The following is a 24,298-nucleotide window of genomic DNA, read 5'->3' on the forward strand; positions in this document are numbered from 1 at the left end:
TCAAGTGTATTAGTCAGCCCTCTAATTCACACTTGTTGGAAATTTAATTTTTATTTCTAAGCTACAAAAAAAGTAGAAATATTTATGGATTCAAAAATTTGTCAGTAATTATATTTTATTGTTCCTTTATATTCTATTGTTCCTTACTCTCCTCATTATTTGCTTGCTCTTTATTGTTCCTTATTTGTCATAAGGAATAATAGTTTTTATACCAGAATGTGAAGTTAATTATATGTCATGAATATGAATAAGGAATAGAATAAATCTGATTAAAAAAGGGTATAATTAGTGATTTAATCATGATAGGGAATAGATTACTAGTGTGAAAAATATTTGTGAGGTCCCAAGGCAAAAGAATATGCAGGAAAGGTCTAAATAAATTTTGAGGAGAGGGTATACATTAATTTAGTAAAAGAAATTATTATGTGTGCTAATGTGTGTTATCAATAATAAATAAATATATCTTTTGATAACTTCTAAGCACTATTTCTTATAGCATACCTTATATTATATAGCTTAAATTATCAATATACTTAATATATTATGTATATAATATACTTATGTATAATATATTTAATGTATTATATGTCATAAATTAGGAGCTAATCTCATATTGGCAGTCGTTTCCTTTGCTTAAAAAATTACAACTGTGCGACCCCCAAGAAAATTTAACCTCATTGAAATTCTACTTGTCACTAATGTTGTATAACCAGTAGATGTCTGTTTTTTACTGACAGAAAAGCAGATTTTTTTTCTTCATCGTAATTTCAAAGTTAAATATGTAGGTGGGTAAAGTCTACACTAGAAAATATATTTCCTATAGTCATGCAATGACGAAGTTGTTATATTTTATTTCAGTAAGCAAAATTCATATAAATGATTGAAAGGTCGTTATTTTTTAATGAGCTTTGACATTGATAATTTGTTTAAATGAAAATGAAACCAAATTATTAACTTACATTACATATACTTACTCAAACTTTTTATGAACACAATAAATTTCAAACTTTGAAAAGGAGTTTTAAAAAAATAGCAAATTTCTGACGAATTCATTTAACATTTTGGGTTAATGTTTAAACATAGCAAAATGTTAACTTTATAAGAAAAATATATGGAATGATTTCTTGAAAAAGTATTTAATATAAGATCTTTTCAATTTGTATATTTTCTGAAAGCTTTCTTTCCAATTTTTCTATTATTTACATAAATACTTAACTATTACATTAACTAGAGAAAATATTGATTGCAGATCGAAAATTCTTAAGCTTTTACACATGGCATTTATTTTGCCTAAAATGGTTTTTAAATCTGTTATGAAAATTCAACAAATTATTTCATTTTTTCTAATTATGCTATTTGAACCATTAAGAATTACATTAAAATTAGACTACTTTGCACTTAATGTTTGCAGTTTTTAAATAAATTTCTTTTCAATTTCTCATTATTTGACATTTTTCCCAAGGCAAATTATTTTTTAAAATAGCAATTTATGATTTATAGGATTCTTGGTTGTATAACTTGACTGTAGTCTCATCGGGTCATAATTTAGCAGGTACTCAAACTGAACAACTTTTTGCCAAACTGATGGAAGTTGATGGTGATGAAAGTAAGCTAACAGTTTTTGATTTGCTTTTTATATTTTTCTTGACATTTATGTATTCTGTTAATATAGCTAATTCCTTAAATTGTAAACTATCATCATACATATTTATAAGGTAATTTTAGTTTGAATTACCACTGTACTTCTCTTTATGAAAAAAATTATTTCCAACTCATATCATTTATCCACTGTTACTTTTTCAGTACATTTAGTTAATTTAATTGTTAAAGAATGATCTACTTAAAATATTAAATGAAATATTTTAATGCTAATATATATAGAGTTATTATGATAATAAATAACAAGTTTGTTAAAAATATTTATTGTTTAGTATATGAAATTTATTAAATTTAAATTTTGTGAACTGTTAATCATTATCTTAATCTTTGTATAAGACCAAGAAGAGAATTCTTAATTATTCATCCCCATGTTTGTGTCTTATTTTCAAGAAAGCGCTACTCCTTGTTTAGTTTGATTATCAATAATATTTTTCTTACATTAACAAAATTAGTCCTTTCCTTGAACTCAATTTTGTGAATATTAGAAATTTTCACTTAGATAAATTGCAAATAAAATGTTTTTCTCTTCTTAACAACTTATTGTTTCAGGCTCACCTATATGGAAACATCCTCTTCTTCTTTATACTAAAGATTCATTATCTCAACCTCTAACTACTCTTCCTTCTGAACAACTTCAAATGGAAGCAGTTAAATTATTTAAAGTAAGTTAAGCAATCTCTGAATATAAAAGTCTTAATATAACATATTATTGTTGTCAAATTTGGATGTGCCAACTACTACTGACCGTTTGGAACTTTACAGAATTCAGTACTGATAAGGAATTTTTTTAAAAAAAATGTTTGAATATTACAAAAATTCCCATTTAGAAAATTCTTTTTCAAGCTGATTTTACTGCTTATTTTTAGTATCTTTTTCACGAATTGGAGGCTTTCTTATTTTCACTCATTTGAACTAACTTATTTGTTCAAAAATTAAAATCAGTGCAATTTTCTCATACAATTTATAATTTATGACGACAAATTTTATTTAACAACGAAATTTAGAACTTACTTTATGGTTTGAAGAAGTTAAACATATTAAATATAATTTAATTGTTTTATTTTGAGGAGCATTTTGCTTATGCATTACACACGTTGAAATTTAATATTTTTTGTCCTGGAAAGTACTCAAAAAGTGGTATTTGTTACCTTAGAAAAGTATTATTAGAAGTTGATATCCATTGAAATTTAATTCATATTTATGTTTTTGAAAGATTTGTATATAAAGCAAATAACTGAATAAGTACAGATATGATATATATATAAAAAAAGATAATTTCTTTTTAAACATGTATGAGAATTTATTCTAACAATTTATGTCAAGAAAACAAAGTAGACATTTAAGAGAATGTAAACAAAACAAATCAATCAAATAATTTAAAAAAAAAAATTATATAACCCACTTTTATCTGCTATAGCATACTTATAATTTAAGTACACACTTAAAAGACCTGAAATATAAAATTGTAAATATAACTTAAAAAATTCTACTTTAATTATAAATGTTTCACCATTATTTGCTCTCACATTACCACCCATGCTTTGAAAATCTGCTTTTTAACATGAAAATTTCCATCTTGTTTTAATTCACTCATTTCTATTTCAGTCCATCCAATTATTTATATCTGTACCTATGGATACATCAGGGATTGAATATCATGTTGCTTTAGCTCAAAATTCTTTACAACATTGTCTCATTTATCAAGAATTGCAAAATGAGTTGTTCTGTCAGTTAATAAAACAAACTTCTCGCCATTGTCATCACAAAAGTGGAGTTCAGGTATTTCATACATCCTTCAATTCTAATAACCTTGAATTTTAATATGAAAATTAAAAATAAGATTTTCGAAGTGCAACTTTTGATTTCACAATTAATTTAATAAGAATATATGACAGAACTATTTTATGGCAAGCTATTTAGAAACTGTAGCTTAATCATATAGAACTTTAATCATAATAATAACAAAAGCACTTCACCCTTTTGCTAAATATGTAAACTAATTGTAATGATAGTGTAATTATTCTAAATATGACACAAATCAAATAATGTTTTGCTAAGCATAGAATTTTGAAGGAAAAATATTTCTTTAGAAATATATGAAACAGCTTAAGAAAACCATAGTATTGTGGATCATATTACTTTGCTAATATTTTCATGCAAAATAAAAGTTCTACAAATGCAGCAAAAATGCAGATGTTGGTTTCAAAACTCAATGCTCAAAAGAGGTCTTCAGATGAAGATTTCGTTTTATAGATTTAGATCTAATGACCCAATTTTAAATTCAAATAAATATACATTACATAAATAAGAATGCATTTTGTAATCAAGTAGTCTCCAAAATACCATGCATAACATCTGGTAAATTAAATTATTTTGAAGACATTTTCGTAATTTCAAATTCATTATTTAATTATTAATTTTCATATACTTAAGCTTATGTTTTGCATTGTATCAACCCCTAAATTTTAAAACTTCTTTCTACTATTAATAACAGAGAAAAGATGGTTTCTATTACTAAAAATCTGAAGTTCCCCCCTGAGCTAATTTTGTAATTGATAATTGAAAGTTAATTGTTCTATTATATGCTTATTTTTTATGTTTAACTGAATTTGCGTAGATCTATAGCTTTTTCATTGGTATAATTGAATTTTTTTATCTGCACCGAAGAAGTTTAAATAAAACATTTTTTTTCCATTCCAGCAACTTATTATTTGTGCCACTCAATCTCTTTTTATGTGTGACACATCATCTACAGAAAAAGGAACATCGGTGTCCACAGGAAACACAGAGAAACCTATTCCATCTGAAAGCAAATTTAATCCAGCTCCTTTTGTATTTGTTCAAGCCTGGCAACTTTTATCATTAGCTGTATCCTTGTTTCTGCCCAAAAATCGAACATTGTGGTATTTAAGAATTCACCTGCAAAGAAATGCTAACACAAAGTAATTTTTTTTTAAATAATTTAAAGCAAATCATTAGTTCATGTTCATGAGTTCATCACTAATTTAGGTTTAATATAGCTTTACTCTCTTCATTTTACCTTGAAAGTCAAATTATTTAATATCCTTTTTTTAATGTATGGGTTTTATGGCTATTTATTAACAATGAACTTCATAAAAAGAACAGGCATAGAATATGAAAAAGAAAAATTAGGCAATTATATAAGTTACTCATTATTTCTTTATATATTCATTGCTCATACACTAAACTAAAATATAAAATTTTTCTAAAATTCTAATTTAAAACTATCTCTAACTTATGTAATAGTAATAAGGGTAAACGAAAAAATATTTTGAATCTGAAGTTGTACATGTAAACAATTTGCATTTTATTTAAATTAAAGCATACTTTTAAATATTTTAAAATTTGCAAAAAAACAAAAAAAATAAATTTATCCTAACATTAGGTATGTAAAAACTTTTAGTGATTTTATCAATAAGTTATTAATTTTGCCTAACAGAATTAGTACTGAAGTAGTTAACTAGAATTTTCTAAGGGACTTAAAACTATTTTGAATTATATTTTTAAAACTATTTTGAATTATATTTTTAAATTGACTATTAAATTAAACAGTTTTTATTCTTTTTTTTAAACTATTTGAATGGATGTTTTAGACTACCTAAGAAATTTATTTTAAATGAACTTCAATTTTGAAATATTTTCTATAGGTTTGAAGCTGGTAAATATGCAATCTTTTGTCAACGTGCTTTAGAAAGAACATTGGCTAATGGAGGAAGAGAATGTAAGCCTTCCAGAATGGAAGTTCTCAGTATTTTTATGAAGAATCCTTATCATCATTCATTACCACATAGTATACCTGTACATTTTTTAAATGGAACTTACCAGGTTAGTTATATGTACTCAAGTGATTGAAATTGCTTATCAGTATCAGTCAAGAAATTAAAGTGAATTGAATTTAGTCAAAAAATTAAAATAGCTATAATATAATTTTATTGATTAAGCAACAGATGATGGAAGGAGTTGCCACTTTTATATCAATTGAAAATGTTTTTAATTACATGTAAATGTTAATGTTCATATAAATAAGAATAATTTTCATTAATGCAAATTATTTGTTCTTAATTAATTTTTATTATATTTTATTTCTAATGCCTAATTTTCTCATTGCATTATTTTCATTGTATAATTTTTTCTTTTGTAACTTATTCTTTTATGCCCAGTTTTATTTTAGAATTAGTAAAAATTCTTTCAAACTATTTTAAAGTTAAGTATTTTTTTATAATTTTTAAACATAGCAGTATAATAATGTTTCAATTTCTTAAATTTAATTTACAAACATTGCTTATTATCATTTTTATAATCAAAATTGCAGTGGTGACAGGAGGTCACTAAAAGGCATTATTACAAAATCAATGAAACAGAGTTATGAATAATTGAATTTAGGATTTTAATAATCAAATGAAAGAAAAAGAATGTCTTACTGTTTTCAAAACAAAAATTAAAATGAAACAAAAGGGGTGTTACCAGATACATAAAGCATAATAAAGCTTGATACCAAAACTGTCACTCACAATAAGTAACGTTAATTGAATTCTCGATTTTTAACAGCCTCTTTTAAGCATGAAAATGCTCAATCTATGAGTTAAAATATTACTTATACAGATTGTTTTACATCAATCAAACTCACTTAAGAATGAAACTGCAGTGATGCAAGTGCTTTTGTCAAAATGTCTCTGCAATATCGTCAATTCTGACATAGCCTGATTGAAAATGTCATTTTGAGAACTCATTTTGGACAAACGTATATCTTGGGTCGATGTGCTTTGTTTGTGCATTAAACATAGGATTTTTAATGTACTTGATGGTGCTCTGATTATCAATCTGCAGAATCTGCAATGAGATAATATCAGTTATGTCATTTAACAAGCCTTTCAGTTGTATAATTTTTTTGTGGCATCTGCTGCAATGACTCCTCTGTTGTTGAATTGGATATAGCTTCCTGTAGCTTGCTTTGTTACGTAATTGCACTTACCTTAGACCAATATGGTAAGTGCAACTCAAATAACACCTGTTTGAGACCTGCGTGTTTCTAGACAGCTGTTATATACATCGCTAAACAACATCAGAATAAATGTTATTTGTACAATTTCCTAATCAGTCTCCTAATCAACTTACGAGACACCAAACTCACTATGTAGTCAATATTTGGATGAGTCCCTATCACCAAATAAAGCAAACTGCCAACTTCTGATCAATTCGATATGGAATCTCACTGCCTCCTTGATCTTGATTATGCAATATCATTTGGTTCACCATAGTTGACTGTAAGACTCTACTTAATAACTGGGATGTGTGATATTTTAGCATCTCCAAATACCTCCAATATTTTTCTTGTAAAGCTTTTTGGTGTACAAGGACTGAGCCTTTTTTTAAAAACATTCAACTTGCAGCCCAAAAAAAACTCCACATCGTTAATTTAATATTGAAATATTGCTTGAACTTGTCCATAAGTCATCAGCCTCGTGTGTGTCCGCTTCATCAGGAGTACCAAAATTTTAACTCCATACCGCATGATGGGCCAGTATAAAATGTTGCTTCTACGAGTTGGGAAGTAGGGCCGATTCACTTTTCATTGAAAACAACATTTACTCTCTTTTTCATTTAATTTTTGAAGGCATAAAAATAAACCTATCACAATTACCTACCAAATAGCTTTTATAGCCTGGTCATCTAGTTGACTTCTGTTGACATCTAAGTACATGGCAAGTTGAAATTTGGTGCTTTATTATATAACAAATGTATGTATATCTCTTTTTCCGAAATAGAAATATACGGTTATTTAGTCATTTTTTAATTCCATCTATTTTATATGTCAAAATGGACAAAAGTCCACATCAGATTTTTTATCCTTTCATCTAACCATAATCATTGAATTTCATCAAAGCATGGGTTTGATGGTTAAAACAATTTACTAAAATGAAATGAGGCACAGTATCCTGGGTTATTTTTATAAACAAATACTAAAGATATCTTTACTTAAGGTAAATTGTAACTCTCTTTCTTATTTTAGTATTATTGTGTAAGAAAGTGTCATTTTTCTTCATATGTTATTGCATTCGAAAGTGTTTTTTCCTTTCTAATGCACTTCCTATTGCGCTAATGGTCCTTTTTTTGTTAAAAATGGTCATTATTTTTTTAAAAAATGGTCACTAAAGTCACTTTTTTTTTTTATAGAAAAATAGCTGCTTACTATCCTTGAAATTGTAACTAGAGAAAAGCAAATGATATAAAAACTGAAGACATCTTATTATTTGATCTTTATACTAAATTATAGTATACTAAATTATAATATACTACTTTATATATATAGTGCAGAAACAGATTTTTCATACTGAAGCCAAAATAAATGTAAAAGTTAAAGGATTGTGGATTGGAATGTGGTTTTTCTTTTAACCAAATTTTTTAACAAATTTTTATTTTTAGGTCTTTGGATTTGATGGTTCTACTACTGTTCATGAATTCATTGAAACTGTCAATCGAGAAGTTGGCATTCGGGATTGTGAATATTCTGGCTTTGCTTTGTTTAGTGATGATCCAATTGAAAAAGATTTGGAACACTGCCTTTTAAAAGATGCAAAGGTATATAAATTATAATTTTATCATATTGTATATTTTATTCTATATGCAAATAAAAATGTAAATTTTTTTTAACAATTTGGAAAAGATTTGTTTAGTAAAAGATTATTTTTTAGCTTGTTTTTGGAGGAATAAAATGTATGCTGTTGCCAAAAATTATTTGTAGTTATGTGGGACTATTTCTTACTTTAGAGGCCTCTCTCGGCAAAGTGGAACTTTTTGTCGTGCTAAGTGAGAATTGGTGTAAGGGAGAAAGGGTGGGAAACTGTGTTGCCTGACCTTCCAGTCAAATATAAGGTTTATGGGAGAAGACCAAATGACCTTTTTCCTAAACTCCTAAGCTTTGCAATTTACTTGTTTTACTTTCTTTTTCTTTTGTTGCCAAACCTGTTTTGCTTTGAGGAAAGTTTGGATTGGAAGCTAAATTTATTTCTGCAAAATTTTTTTCTCTCTTCCACTAGGTTTTTGCAGTCAAAATCACTTATGATAAGCGCGAAAGGATCAGAATATTTGCTCACTATAACCGAATACTCTTCAAAAACGATTTTGTAGGAAATTCATTAAAGTTTATAGAAACAGAAGAATATTGCTCATTAAAGCCAAACTTTTCTTTTTAAAAAAAGTGCCGTTTTCTTGCTTTAGACTTTTTTTTTTTTGATTTTAGAACTTACATTAAATTTGTATTTTCTTGAATTGATCAAACAAATATAAATACAAAGATTTCTGAGAATAAACTTTAAAATTAAGTAATACAGATAAAGTAACGTTTATAACATATAAATGTTTCATTTGTTAAATCAATTAAATCCATTTTCTGATTTTTTTTATGTTTTAATTTCTAATCACTTGCTTACTCGTAATTGTATATATTATAATCTATTTATATTATTATATATTATAATCTACTTATAATCTATTTATGGAGATAATCTGTTTATGGAGATGAATGAGTGAATGAGACATAAATGTATTAAATAGGTTATTTTATTCCAATAATTATAAATTATCTTATTTATATTGATTTAGAATATCATTTTGGAAAATATTTTAGCTATTCGTACAATACAATAGCTAAACTATAAATGAATAAATATTTTCTATGGTTAAATTGCTAGGTAAAGCAAGTACGATGATAACAGTTCTTTTAATATTTTTAGGCATAAAGTAATGAAAGCCATAAGTGCTTTTTTTAACACAATTTTCTATGAATTTTTGTTTTGGTAAGAAAAGAAAATAAATGTTTTGGTAAGAATCAAAAATTAAATGAAAATTAACAAAACTAATTTTTTTATTTTTATTAAAACGTTGAAGCTGATACAAATGATCGGCATAAAAAACCTGTTGATGAATTTCCAAAACATTTGTAAATAAAATATCTCTAATAGAAAATTGAAGAAATATTTATCTATTCAATTCATTAGTTTAATAAGAATTGAAATATATGCAATACTTATTTATAAACTATTATTTATAAAATTTATTAATTATTTAAAATATACAGTATATAAAATATCAGTAATATATATGTTATTGGGAAAGTTCAGAATCTCGTTCAGAATGCCTTGACATTGTATATAATGCCTAAAGTTATGATTTGATGATTGTCTCTACCAAACTGCTCATATGTGAAACAGTGAAAAAAAATATTTGCTTTACTCATTGAAAAAAAAAGCAATGCCTTATCCTTATATGCTAATCATCATTTCACATTTAATTAATAATTCAATTTAAGCATTTAATCAATAATTCCATAATCGCATTTATCCATTTGATTTAATAATATTTTGGTATTTCAAATCAAATTACGACAAAGCAGCATGATACAATCACGATTGTTTTATATTGTGTACTTTTATGCCTAGTAAGATTCTTTCCTTCAATTTATTGTATTTTGATTACTTATTTTAATTATATTTAGGTTCTTATTTATTTAGTTTACATAAAATTCCAGTGTTTTAAATTGGTATTTATTAACGTAATGCATTTGCGATTATGATGTATTTGAATTTTATGCAGCGGTACAACTTTGCGTATATTTGAAAAAGTATGAAAAAATTATCAAAATACATAATTTCTGATTATGAGTAATATCGCATATATTATTTTATCATATATTTCATAATTATTTAAATTGTTTTTAAATGTCTAATTATTTTTTTCGTATATAATTTGTTATTTCAAACGGGTGCCTTAACTCCGCGATCGATCATACAGTCAAATTTTGTGCCGCATATCCGATGGTGTGTCTTTTCTGACAAAAAACGTTTCCCTTTTTATTCAAATTTGACAGGTACGGCATATCTCTGCTAAATTACCATATGTTTTTTTTTAAATATATTTTTGAAAATTATTTTTACAGCTATGTGATGTTATTTCTCAATGGGAACAAGCCTTACGAGAGCAGCATTTTGGAAAATTTGAAAATACTAAAGTATTAAAGCTTATTTACAAGAATAGGTAGGTAATTTATATTCTATAATCTTAAAGATTTGTACAATTTTTTCTAAGATTTGTATAATTTTTATTTATTTTTATAAATTACTTATGCTTACAATTTGAGTTGTGTAATTAAATATTTCTGTGTAATGTACAGAATTAATTACTGTTTTTATATTATTCTTATTAATAATTAGTATATTTTTTACATAATTTTTTAATTTTTATAACAATTAATAATTGTACGAAGTAATCATTATTTTAACATATGGATTTGGAGAATTGTAAAATATCCTAAGAAACTTACTTAGCAATGTTAAATATTTGTAAAGCTAAATGTGGATCTATACTCCTTTCTAAAAAGCTTTGTCAATTATGACTAATGTGATTTTAACTCACACTTTCATAATTTATAACTTTTATTTACACAAAGATTTTTAGTTAATTTCCTTCTGTCATTTCAGTTTTTTACTCCTAATTTGAACTCCTAAAAGTTTTGAATGAACTCAAATAGAAATTATTTATTGAGTTAGTTTTTTTTTTGTCTCGTATACTTTTGTACACTATATTTTCGACAAAAAATGCACACAAAAATTCCAATAATTTCCGGTTAAGTTTAAATTGTAAATTAAGTAAATAGGTTAAAAAAAATTTTTAAAGATATTTATACAAACTTTTATTAAACCCTATATCAACAAACGGGTTTTCAAACAATATTTTTACTATTCACAACAAATTTATATTTTAAGGAAACTTGATGTTATGTGCTATTGATGTTATGTGTCCCAAATTGATGTTATGTGCTAATAAGTCTTTTTGTAAGAAACACATTTTACACACATTTAAGTTTAAAGTGTAAATTAAGTAAATAAGTTTAAAAAAATTTTAAAGATATTTATACAAACTTTTATTAAGCCCTATATCAACAAACGGGTTTTCAAACAATATTTTTACTAATCACAACAAATTTATATTTTAAGGAAACTTGATGTTATGTGCTATTGATGTTATGTGTCCCAAATTGATGTTATGTGTTAATAAATCTTTTTTGTAAGAAACACATTTTACAAACATAGATATACATTCGTTAATTTGAATGAAAATTTGTTCCGTTGGCAGACATGTTTAAAAACACCAAGTGAATAAAATTTCTGTTAACTACCAAAATCCAATTTCAAAAGTGGCTTACTACGTAAACCTTGCTGAGATTTGTTCCGGTTTTCTCTAGTTCAGTGTGGAACTCTTAAATAATGACTTAGGCTTTAATTCAGAAAGTACTATTGGCTATTTTAACGTACTAAAACAAACAATAACAAATAAATGAATGTGTCTAATGTTTTACATAATGTCAGAAGTCTAATGGGAGACAATACATGAGGCGGATCTGAGAAGCTGTTTAAAAAATTTTTGCATTCAATTTGTGTACTTGTAAATAAATAAACAAAACAAGAACAATGGTCGTAGCTTTTTTTGGCCCAAAATAAGAAAAAAGTTAATAGATAAACTCAATAAACATTTATATCTTTGCGACATATTAGTCTTATTGACATTAAAGCCATTAAAATCAGCAATAAAAAAGAGAATGTCTGAAAAAATAATAAAATTTGCCTTCAGTTTTAAATATTTATTGAGAAGAATATTTTTTAGTTATTATGTTTCTCTGAAATTGTATCAAAATTTTCTTATTTGTTTCATAATTTTTGATAAATAATTTTCTATAACAAGTATTGTATAATTGTTAAATCTTATACTTTTTTCAAAATACTGTTTCAAAGTTTGGAAAATGTAGTTTCAATGAGGTAAACAGTTTTTTCCTATTTCTTCATTCTAAACTACTATTTACTGAAATAGAAAACATATTTAACATAGTGAGTTTCCAAGAAACTTGTGAGTCATTTCCAAAAATGAGGCTCAAATTCAATGGTTAGTTTAAACTTGTGTAAAATATTCAATATTCATAAGTTCATGTCTTTACTTTTATTCATTTTATTGTATATTTGTGTATTTAGAATCATACTACGGCAAAATATGAAAGCTGAGACTGATAAAGAAAGATTACTTTTAGTATATCAAATAAATGAAGATATTGTTGATGGAAAGTTTCCATTATCCAAGGAATTGGCTGTTGAACTTGCTTCTCTTCTTGCACAAGTAAATTCTATTAGTTTTTTTAACATTTCAGATTATAAATTGAAGTAATTACGCCCTATGTAGTATAAGGCCTTATTTGCCAGCCTTTATTAATAAGATGTTTTTAATTCTTATAACATTGGGAAGTAGTGAGACAAAAAATATTTATATTCAGTATTAAATTTATTTCAGTTAATGAGAAACATAATTCATCAAGTTTTAATTCATGCTATCTTAAAAATATATTCTAAAAATTTTCAGTTTAATTAATATGTTTATGAAAATTTAAGTCTAAAGTCAATGGCACCTTTTTGTAGTAAGAGTTTGTTAAAATCTATGGACATTTGATCTTCGACCTTTATCTTTATTATCTAAGGCTATGCATAAAAATACCATAAATAGTTTTCGTAGCTGAAAAAATATTTGATTAATTTTGACAAAACAGTGCCATAAATGCTAGCTGATTATTCAATAATGCAACTTTTGTTCTTGTTATGCATTAAAAGAACCATTAATATGCATTAAAAGAACCATTTAAAAAAGTTTTATCATTTTAAAAAATTTATTTGAAAATTATGTTTAAAATAATAGATTAATACCAGACTGTTGTTTTTATAAATAACATTTGCCATAAATTAACAGTAATAATGCCCTGATAATTTTTTGAAAGGAAAATTAGCTACCCAATGAAACTAACATTTCGGAAAATGAAGTGAGTAAAATTTTCAAACATGGAGAGTATGAATGAGAAATTTATTTTACTCTTTCAAAAAACATTTACACATATTGTACTTTCATCCTTTTAAACTAATGAATGCATATGAGACTTCATGCCAATTTTCATATGGCAGTACAATATGCACTTTTGATTATCATTATCAAGTACTCTATAATTCATTAACTTATTGACCAGAGCTCATAAATAACTAGCATTAAAATCAAGGGGGCAGGTCATTGTTCCTTCATTCATGTTTAATGAGTGGTAAAGTCGAAACAAATAATGGCATTAAATAATGTTTTGGAAATTTGCTAAATCAAATGACGGTCGGTACATAAGAATGAACCATTTAGTGCAGACATTTTAAAAGTTGTTAAAATAACATAACAGCTGCAAAATAGGAAACAAGACTTTATGTGTCTATAACGGAAAGCTCCTTGTAACATACCCTGTAACTTTTAAGGTTTTTAGGAAATGGTTTTCTTAGTGTTAGTGAACTAATGCTGCAATTTGTAAGACAAATAGAACTTTTATCAGAACTTAAGATCATAATGATTTGCATTTCGGACTTTTTATATACTTGTTGAATTTATTCATATGTGGTGGTGAACTTAAATTCTTTTAGTTCAAATTTACTAAAATAATAAATAATTAGTTTTCCTGCTACTAAGAAAAATTTTCTGAAACTTCAGAAATTTGGTAATAGTTGGCTGCTGTTATGATAATCTGTCCTAAAGAGTATAATAGAATGTAAATTTTTGTTTTGGATTAAAATTAACAAAATTAGCTTCTAAACCATTCCTTCATGATGTTTTAAGTCGTATCTCCTCATTTTCAGATAAATCTTGACCATTTGTACAAAATTTAAACATAAAGTGGAATTTTTTTTTAGTGTATAAGTTGGTAGAATCCTGTTCTAAACTAATTTTTTTAACATTTAAAATGTTTGCAAGATTTTCCTAAAAATAACTAGATTTGTTTAATATTAGCTGTAATATTTCTGTCTAAAATGTAATCCTCTGTTAGCTAACTGAATCAATGCATTCAAAATAGGAGCATCTGTGTAGGAAATCTACTTCAGATGACATGTTTTTCAATTATGTTAAGCATGTGAACTATTTGTGAATAACAAGTTTAGCCCCGGACAATAGATATATTGTTTGCTGATCTCTATGGAAACACTATTAAAATTTATTATAGGTGTGATAGAAGAAAGTATTCTACTTTCTTTAAACAGACCCACAGATGCCTTCTGTTGAACCTACTCACCATTGGTTCATTTCTTCATAGCAAAAAACTTTTCTGTTGCTTGGAACAATTCTGTAGAACCTGTTTCTGAACTCTTACTTGTGTTTAAAATTTTTAGAATATTTTCCATGAAAAACAGATGCAACTGCCATTTGTAAAGGAAATTCAAACCAGACATTTTTGTTGTCTCTTTCTTTTTTAATAAAGCCTTCGTTCAAATTATTTATTCTTCATTTCTTGTCCAGTAGATTATATCTATTAGTAAAGGAAGTTTACTGGTTCTCCATAATCATTGCACACTGGAAATTATTAGTTGTATAATATTCTCTTGATGTTAATTGTTTCTAATAATATTGCTCATTTTTCACATCCCCCTCCCCAAAAAATTTATATACTAGTACATATAATTAAAATTATTTATTTCTGTAATCAATGTACATAAAAAATTTATTAATTCTATAAAAAAAAGTGTTATATACAAAGATTCAGCTTTTTTTTTTTTAGAAAATTGATACTTTAGGTACTAGAGCACATAAATGTTTCATCAAAATAAATTTTTGTGTTAAAAATCAAGTAAAAAACCATCAAATGATGCTTAAGAATATTGTTTAATTTTGAATTTTCTTTTAGATTGAATTTGGTGATTTACCAAATGAAATGCATTATGGATCAGAGACACATACCAAACCAAAACTGCAATTGGTACAGGCTCTAGATAAATTTTTTCCAAAACATTTAAGGAATGCTTCAACAGATAGGTATTTTTGCTTATTTAAATTTTAAATTCTCCTATGTTTGATTATTAAAAATTTAGGCTCAAATAATTATTACAAATCTGAAATGCATGAAAGAATATCCACAAAATTGTGTTCCCCTTTTAATTTTATTTTCAGAGTCTTCATTTGGAACATATAATTATTGATTCAGCTTTTGTTATATGTTAGGAATTTTATGTTAGCAGTTTTTTTTTCTTCAAAATAGCAAATTTTTTAATGTATTAACTTATGAACTATATGTAGACTCCAACTACCATAATTTTGCCTTCTCTGTAATTTTAGAAAAATATTTTCCTAGTGGTAGAAAGGGTAATGTATTTATATTTTAATATAATAGGATTGAAAGAATTTTGTCCACCTCTGAGCTCAAGTAATTTAAACTGATACATATAAAATCTTGTAGACAAAATCTTAAATTCTAATAATTATTCTGTTCAAAAACATTCTGCTTTTGTTTACTACCCCTGAAAAAAATAATTTGAAACTATCGAGAATTCTTAGTAGTTGGAGTCTCTGTATATGTGCAATATAAAGTACGTTTAATGTGTGTAAATAAAGTAACTTAAATATAGTAGTTTTATGCAAATATTATAACTTTTAATTTGATGAGTGAAAAGTTGAAGACTGGTAAAAAATTTTGACCATTCTAACGAAAATACAATATATGATGGTTATTTTGTCATAGCATGTTTCTTCATTTCTTCAGTACATATAGACAATAAGTTATTGTCTATAAGTGAAATATTTTTGGTATACCCATCAATGTGACAGGGATTGTATATGGTATAAATGAAGTCAATCAACTATACTTCTTTTACCAATTTTTTGGCCAACTTATTACATTTTTATTGTAATCAAACATCCCAACAAAAATGAATGTGTAATCTTTTTTGGTGGCTAATAAAGATTTATAAGAAACGAAAGCTATCTATGTTTATTCTCTTTGCTAATAATTTTAAGGCATTGTGAATTTTACTAGAATGATTTTCATTTTAACAATTCTTGTTTTATTAAATATTTCTGCCCTAATTTTGTATTGATTTTTTGAAGCTCTTCTAAATTACAGCAAAACAATGTTTGACTTTACCGACTAAGAAACAGAGCTAATGCGATAGTATTACTCAGTTATTCTAATTTTCATCACATTTCATTTTTATGTTATCAAGATAGTTTGCAGTTAATAGTTAATTTTTAAATTTTTTTTAGAAAACTTTGTGATTCAATTAAAGAAAAATGGATTGGGCTTAAAGGCTGTAGCATCACAGATTGTGTTCGAGTTTATTTGAACTGTGCTAGAAAGTGGTCTTTCACAGGAGGAAAACTTTTTCCTGCTAAAGTATGATTGTTTGTTTAAACAGTTTAATTTCTGCTCTGCACTGTTAATTATGTTTTAATATTTTTCTAATACATAATAATAAGATTTTTCAAATTTTTTTTTATTTCATAAAGAAAAAGTTTTTTATGCTATATTAGACAATGTAAATCTGTAATGACAACAAAAAGGAAAAATCCTTATTCATAAGATTTATTTTTCATTAAAAAAATTCTCTCTGAAGGATTATCATTTTAACTTTTATCAAATATTAGGATAATGTGCGCAAATTTCAATGAGAGAAAAATGTTTTTAATTTTAAGCCAATTATTTGTAAGATATCATTCTTGTACTAAATTTATCCTAATTAAGTTACTAAAATAAGAAAAAAACTTATGAATTGCATTATTTATTTAAATTAATAACTAATATTGTTTGAATCAATATTTATGACTGTATATATTTTATAAATGTTTATTATTTTTAATTTCATAAATTATTGCTTAGATTATGAATCATTTTTTAGTAGTGATATAAAAATAATTTATTTGACAATAGTTATTTAACTCTGCTTTTGGCACTTAATATGCTGAAGCATGTCATTCTGGTCCATTTGTTGCACCAGCCATAAGTGAAAGGTTAATCAAGAAACATTGCTTGTTTGAAAATTTTTTGTCAAATGTGCTGGAAAGTTAGTCAGGTTAAAAATATTAGTTTCATAATTATTGATAAAATTGATGAAGCATTATAAAATAAACATTAAATATGAAATAAAATTCCAGTCAATAGAAAAACTTAATTATATTTGTTTTGATTTCTATGTTATAATTTAATTTTTTTTAATGTGTGATATTAGAAATTCTGCTGTTAAAAAACTTACCCTAACTTCACGTATATTTAAAAAATTTCCTTTTTTACATTATTTGTTAATGATGATTACTTAGAAAAAAATTAATTTGTAGAAAATCAATTTCTATGTTACAAATTAATATTTCATTAATTTGTGTCATCAAGAAAATATAAGTGAGAAGAGTTTATTTCTAATAAAGTGTTACTGTGTTTTTAAAAAAATATGTATGAACTGCATTTATTTTTCAGTTAAAATGTGATGCTATTCAAAATGTTTGGCTTGCAGTTGCTGAAAACTGTATTGCAGTTTTGGATGCTGTTTCATTGGTAAGATAATGTTTCATTTTCTTTACTCTATATCAATAAGAAATTGCTTCGTAAAATGCTTTGATCAAGAAGCTGTGTAAGAGATGTAAAATTTGGGAGGATATATTGAATATCCACATTATTTGCAGTTAAAACTGCTGCAGGTTGATGTGCCATACAGTTGTCTAAAAACTAAACAATTTCGCAGTCAAGCAATCCTACCAATTTGCAATGCACCTGTAACTTAACCACAAAATATCTCTGAAATTATTCTGCAAAAAGTTCCTGACTAATCCATGTTTTCTTTTTTTCTTTATAAATTACTGGCAAAACGAATTACTTTTACCTAACACGTTTTAACTAATACTAGCACAAGTAGATGATGAATGATCTACTAATTTTGGAGATATAGAAAATAAGAGAGAAAGGGGTGGAACCACAGTGAAATAATTGAAAGTGTGTAAAATATATGTTCATCTGTAGATCAAGGTCAAGATGTGACACTATTTTTTCAAACAGTAATGATCAGCTGTCCCAGAGTCATCCATTTCTCAGAAAGGGGTTGGGAGGGATTGAGACATATCAGATAGTTGTAAAGTGACATTAATATAAATAACAGGAGTTTGTACTCATTTTTTCTGTCACTTTAAAATTGGATAACAAAATTGAAAATAAGGATTGAACTTGAGTAGCAATACCAATATAGCTCAAAAGGTTATAAATATCTTCAAGGTTATGGAAGAAATATTGAAGCTTTCTCTGAACTAACAGGGAAAAAATACCCCACCCACCTTTTCCTCTACTCAACATCAAGAATGAGTAAAATTTCTGCTTTTTTCCTTAACCCCTTCCTTCTTACTCCTATGAAAATGACGGGGTGAGGTTTTCCCCTCTATTTCTTGCTCCCGTGAAATTTCCAGCCTGGAGTGTTCAGTAGTAACGCACCAATAAGAATAAAACTAATTTATTTCTTTTGCCCGGAAAACATTTCATTTCTCATTTTACACACCCGATGGCAGTACCTGGATATTTTTAAGGTAATTGTAGATAGTTAATTTTAAACTAGATATAAAAAATAGGCACTTTTATGACCATTTTCTTGAAAATTAACCAATCATTAAAGGGTTAATCTTTCTAGTTCAAAATGGCGGGGAAACCTAGCAATTTTCTTTCAGTTGTCTGTTTTCCCGGCTTTCTGGATACCAGATAAATGGTTCTGTACTATATATTCAGTCACTTTAATTTATTTATGAAATGGCAGCATTTATTATAATTCCTTTTTCAATAAATTTTTTACAAAAATTTCTGTTAATTGACAACAGCCTAAACCAGCATGTATTTTTTACTAAACACATCAGACAATTTGGTTTTCAAGCATATTTTTGAAAGATATTGCAGATTTTACCACACATATTTTTAGTTTTTACCATTTCATAATACAAAACAACTTTTAATAAGAAAAGTTACTCTTTTAACATTGTGTTATATGAGTTACATTATGGGTACCCTCTTCTAGTTAGTGTATTTTATTTGCGATTTATTCAAACCTTAATGTATGTTTCATAGGTATTTTGTGTATTAACATTTTTTGGCAACTTGTAGAACTGAATATTTTTGTACATTAAACTAATAAGTTTTTGTTTTATTTAAATGTAGCAATGTTTGGTACAATATCCATATTCTTCTGTGCTGACATTTGGAGGTTGTCGAGAGGATTTTATGTTAGTAATCAACTGTGGAGATATACCAGGAGAAAGAAACCAGTGTTCAACTGAACGTTTGTTGTTTAACATGACAAAGCCCAAGGTACATTTTTATTTTTAGATTTAAAAATTAATTTATAGGTTTTCTGCAATTTATTTTTAAAAACTAAATATATAAAGTTATGGAAGATATTCATGCTTAATTATTTATTTATGGTTTAGACATATTTTTAATATTATCTGTAATGCAGTATAGATTTTATGGAATCACTTATTTGAGGTAACTTTATCATAAAAATGTTTTGCTGAGATCAAAAGAAAAAAAATATCTTCTATGTATTTTCTATTTACCTGTTAGCAAACATATTTATCTGTTTTTTTTTCATTATTTACTTTTATGAAACAGGCTCTAAATGCAATAAGAAAGTTTTTGGTTTTTCTAATTTTACCTTTCAGTTATATTTTACAATATTTATCTCAATTGCAGAAGGTTAAAATTAAATAAGTATTTCACATCAGCATAACTTTGTGTAATCGTTTGACAAGTGTAAATTGGTTGCTTATAATTCCATACATTTAAACAAACTGTTTTTGTTTGCTGAAACTAAATTCATTCATAACAAACAGATTTTTTTTTCTAAAATCAGCATTTTTTGCACTATAAAAAAATCACCTAACTTTTAAATTCTACCTGACACATGGATGCGAAAAAGTACATTTTTTGATAAGACACTTTTTTTTATCTATATTATAAATGAGTAATTAAAAACAAATCTCCCTCCTTTGAGGGAGAAGTGTAATTTTAAGTTTGTTATTTATTATTAGTTGTTATTTTCAATATGTTATTTATTATTAGTTGTTATTTTCAATATGTTATTTATTATTAGTTGTTATTTTCAGTATGTTTCTAGTTTATCCCTTTGTCTCATAAAGTACCTTTTTCTTATTTTAATCCCTTTTCTTCTCTTTTTTCTAACATTTAGTCCCTTTTTTATAAAAAAAAGAATTATCAAATGACCAGCATGTACTGGTATGATTGAATAAACCCTTGCAAAACTGGTTTCCAGTGTAATCCAGTATTGGTCCAATACACAGGACAAAATTGTACAAAAGCACATTCAAATGTTTTTCCTTGAAAATGGCAAAATTTTGCATGGTCAAATCATAGTAGCAACATCAAATGCTAACTTTCAGCAAATGCTCTTAAAAATATGCTTATAATAAGTTACAATAGCCCACATGTGTTCATAATATTTTTCGAAAAGGATCAGAAAACATAGAGTATTAAATGTCAGTTTTTTGTATATCAATATAGTTTTAATATAGATGTTAGTAATTTATTTATTATATTTATTAATTTTTCTTTTGATGGCTGGACAGTAAGAAGGGAAGACCTTTTGGAAATTACAAAATATAAAGATGTTTAAAAGTTCTAGAATTAGGGTTGCACAACCTTTTTGAGTGAAGGGTCACTTGTACACTAGGTTGACTAACGAAGGGCTGTATGTATATTTACTCATATTGGTAGCAATGATATTAAGTTTATATAAACATTAATGTTTAAAGCATTATATTTTTTTATCAGTAAACTAAGTAACATATTTGCTGGAAATTAAATATTTTTAATTATTGGAATTCATTCAACTGATACTATTTTAAAAAAATTCCCTTTTTATCAATAAATGATTTATCAAACAAAAAAAAAAAAATATTGGGGAAAAGAAATATAAATTCTAAAAAAACACTATAATGTTCATAGAATGAAAGTGTTAAAAAAATATATATGTGCATATTTTAATCAATAATATAAATTTGAATTAAGTATTTTAATTTTAAAAAATTTATCGGGTTTGAACCAAAAATTAAAACAAAACCATTTTAGAACAAAATGAGATTCAATATTAATTTGATATTATACTTCAGATAATTCTATTTCGCGAATTCTTAAGAGATCTATGCATTTTAAATAGGAGACTATTTCTATTTGTTTTTCTTTTTTTTTTTGGCAGTTGTTATTGTTGATTTCCATATGATTTTTTAAAAATTTTGATTCTATTATGATACAGAAGACTCAAATCGCGCACCAGAGTATTTGCTATATGGCACGATAACTCTTAGCATTTTATTCACTCAATTTTTTGGCAGTTTTCTGTACTGATTCTGCCAAAGGTATTTTTCAATATTTTTTAAAGTTTGGATATTTTTAATAAGATATTATTTATTGCAACATGTGAGTTTTAAAAGTTACATGCTATTAACCTCGTTTTGATGTGCATTTATTTGATTTCTGCTTAAACATACATGATTTTATCATCAGTTCACAGTTTTTAAAATCCTTTAATAGAGATATTATATATTTTGTAGAGAGATTTAATAGAGATATTATTCAATATAATCTTTTTTATGAAATCCGAGTGAAACTTTCCTTATGACTAAGCTGTTTGGTACCGTTGAAATGAATATCTCATAATTAGCACTCTTTTAACTGATTATGTGGCACTAGTAAGCTACTCTCGATTATATCTGTTCCTGACAGGAACACGTTAAAAATTGCATGTTGATCACTAAAATAAATGCACCATTTATCAAAATTGCGATATGGTGTACCTTGTGCTACTTATCAATTATTATTATTAAAATTTGTTAAATCATTTATGTTGTGTGTAAATATATTTTTATTAGGCACACATATTGTAAATTGTTTTAATACCTTTTGTTTCAGATTCTGGAGCTGACATTGTTGATTGCAGATTACATGAATGCAACAGTTCAGAATGCACAATACAATAAGAGAAGTGGCAGTGCTGTGCCATCTTCACCTAAAGGATCTATTTCCACTGTATATAATTCTGATAAAATTCAATCTAAAATCCGTGCCAACCACACTGTTTCACAGAGCAGTAATACAACTACTGGAAGCATCCCACTTGACTCTTCTCCTGATCATGCAAAATTGTCCTTGTCATGAAGGCTATCTCAATATTTCAGTGAACTTGATCAAAATTTTCTCAATATATTTGGGGGCCAATGTTTAAATTAAAGTTTTTCAACCATATATTTTCACCTATAAGGCAATTGTTATCAACCATCTAAGTTTGTAAATTTTTTGTGTGCCCGTTTATTTATTTTTCTGTAATTTCAGTATCTCTTAAATTATGAAACAATTAAGAATATCTTTCCAAAAAAATTAGATAAGTGTTATAAGTAGAGTAAACAAAAGTAAAAAATAAAAAAAGCACCCCATGTGCTAACCTTCATGTGTTTATTGACCATATAAATATTAGAATGAAATGAACTGGATAAAGTATCTTTTTTTAATCCTGATTCCAAAATAGTTTTACAGTGTACTTTCATCATTTTTTTAAAATTTTTCGTTTTATTTACATTTCATGCAAAATAGTTTATCTTAAGTGTTCACCACATTTACTGTTTATTTTTCAAAATATGTTTTAGACAACATATTAGAGACTGGCTCACTTAAATTGGGGGCTGCTTTTATTATTGTGATTCTACAATTTTTAAGCATAAGACTTCGGTTTAGTTGGGAACCACTCCTCTTATTGATGGTTTAGAATGTTGAGGTTTCATTTGCAGTGAAACCTTCTGTTACGGACACTTCTAACAAATGGACACCTCTCATTACAGGCATATTTTTAATTTCCTGTTAATCTGCCATAAATAAACCATTATGCACCTTTTCCACAAAGCGGATATTTCCGTAACCGAACGTGGACAGACATTTATGCCCTGAAATGTTTTTTTTATACTTGCTTCAAACCGGACACCAATTTTTCTAAATTCAAAAAAAAAAAAAAATTATGCTTTAAATTCTGAGGGAAAAACATGCAATGTTAATTATTTGTATTATCTACTACTAAAGATATTATGAAGCTATTTCACCTCTAAAAAATTTATCATTCTCCTGTCACCTTCCTTTATTTTTACAAAGAAAGGAAGGAAAATGATACTGCTCTTGTGAAATATATTCTTTTCATATATTCTTTTTGTATTAAAAAAGTATTTTTTATAGTTTAAATAAATATCATTGCGAATAGTTATATATTATTATAGATTATTTAAATATTTCTATATCATTGCAACTATTCTAAAAACAATTTTAAACGGTAAATTTCGTTGTTAGTGTATTCTTCACGTTAGCAAACAACTTGAGTAATCGGACAATTTTTTGTGTTCTAAGAGTGTCCGTTTTGCCGAGGTTTCACTATATTCTCAAATTAATACATAATTTGGTTCAAGAAAACTATAGTAATTTAAACCTTAATAAATTTTCCATCTCATTTGAGTAAAGGAAGTTGTTTAAAGAAGTGATTAACATACCTATTTTTCTATTGATTGAACTATATTTTAATTTTTACTCATGTTCTTGCTTTTGTTAATTTTTTTAAACTATGTTTAAACAAATTGCTTTTAATTTGTTATGAAATCTCTTTTACAACATTGATGATTGCAAGATTTTTCTAGAACTGCCAAGCACACATATTAATAGTTTTTTTCCTTTGAATTTTTCGGTTATACATATTTAATAATTTTCGGTAATATATAT

General features: G+C 26.1%; 1 protein-coding gene across 5 annotated transcripts in view; it reads left to right on the forward strand.

Annotated features, from left to right (window-relative positions):
* The window catches only part of LOC107446025 (uncharacterized protein CG43867), a 229,731-nt gene extending 206,388 nt beyond the window's left edge, over positions 1-23,343 (forward strand). For all 5 annotated transcript variants that reach the window (XM_071188138.2, XM_071188136.2, XM_071188137.2 and 2 more), the window contains 13 exons: positions 1,501-1,606; positions 2,209-2,321; positions 3,265-3,438; positions 4,360-4,601; positions 5,328-5,505; positions 8,104-8,259; positions 10,616-10,713; positions 12,702-12,843; positions 15,419-15,546; positions 16,771-16,900; positions 17,975-18,052; positions 19,688-19,837; positions 22,457-23,343. In XM_071188138.2, coding sequence (XP_071044239.2) covers positions 1,501-1,606; positions 2,209-2,321; positions 3,265-3,438; positions 4,360-4,601; positions 5,328-5,505; positions 8,104-8,259; positions 10,616-10,713; positions 12,702-12,843; positions 15,419-15,546; positions 16,771-16,900; positions 17,975-18,052; positions 19,688-19,837; positions 22,457-22,702 — 1,941 coding nt within the window. In that variant the 3' untranslated portion in view covers positions 22,703-23,343. The remainder of the gene's footprint in view (positions 1-1,500; positions 1,607-2,208; positions 2,322-3,264; positions 3,439-4,359; positions 4,602-5,327; positions 5,506-8,103; positions 8,260-10,615; positions 10,714-12,701; positions 12,844-15,418; positions 15,547-16,770; positions 16,901-17,974; positions 18,053-19,687; positions 19,838-22,456) is intronic.
* The last annotated feature ends 955 nt before the right edge of the window (positions 23,344-24,298 follow it).

The sequence above is a fragment of the Parasteatoda tepidariorum genome, chromosome 12 (genome assembly GCF_982258835.1).
Source record: "Parasteatoda tepidariorum strain Cologne lab strain chromosome 12, Ptep-v5.0, whole genome shotgun sequence".
Classification (NCBI taxonomy): Eukaryota; Metazoa; Arthropoda; class Arachnida; order Araneae; family Theridiidae; genus Parasteatoda; species Parasteatoda tepidariorum.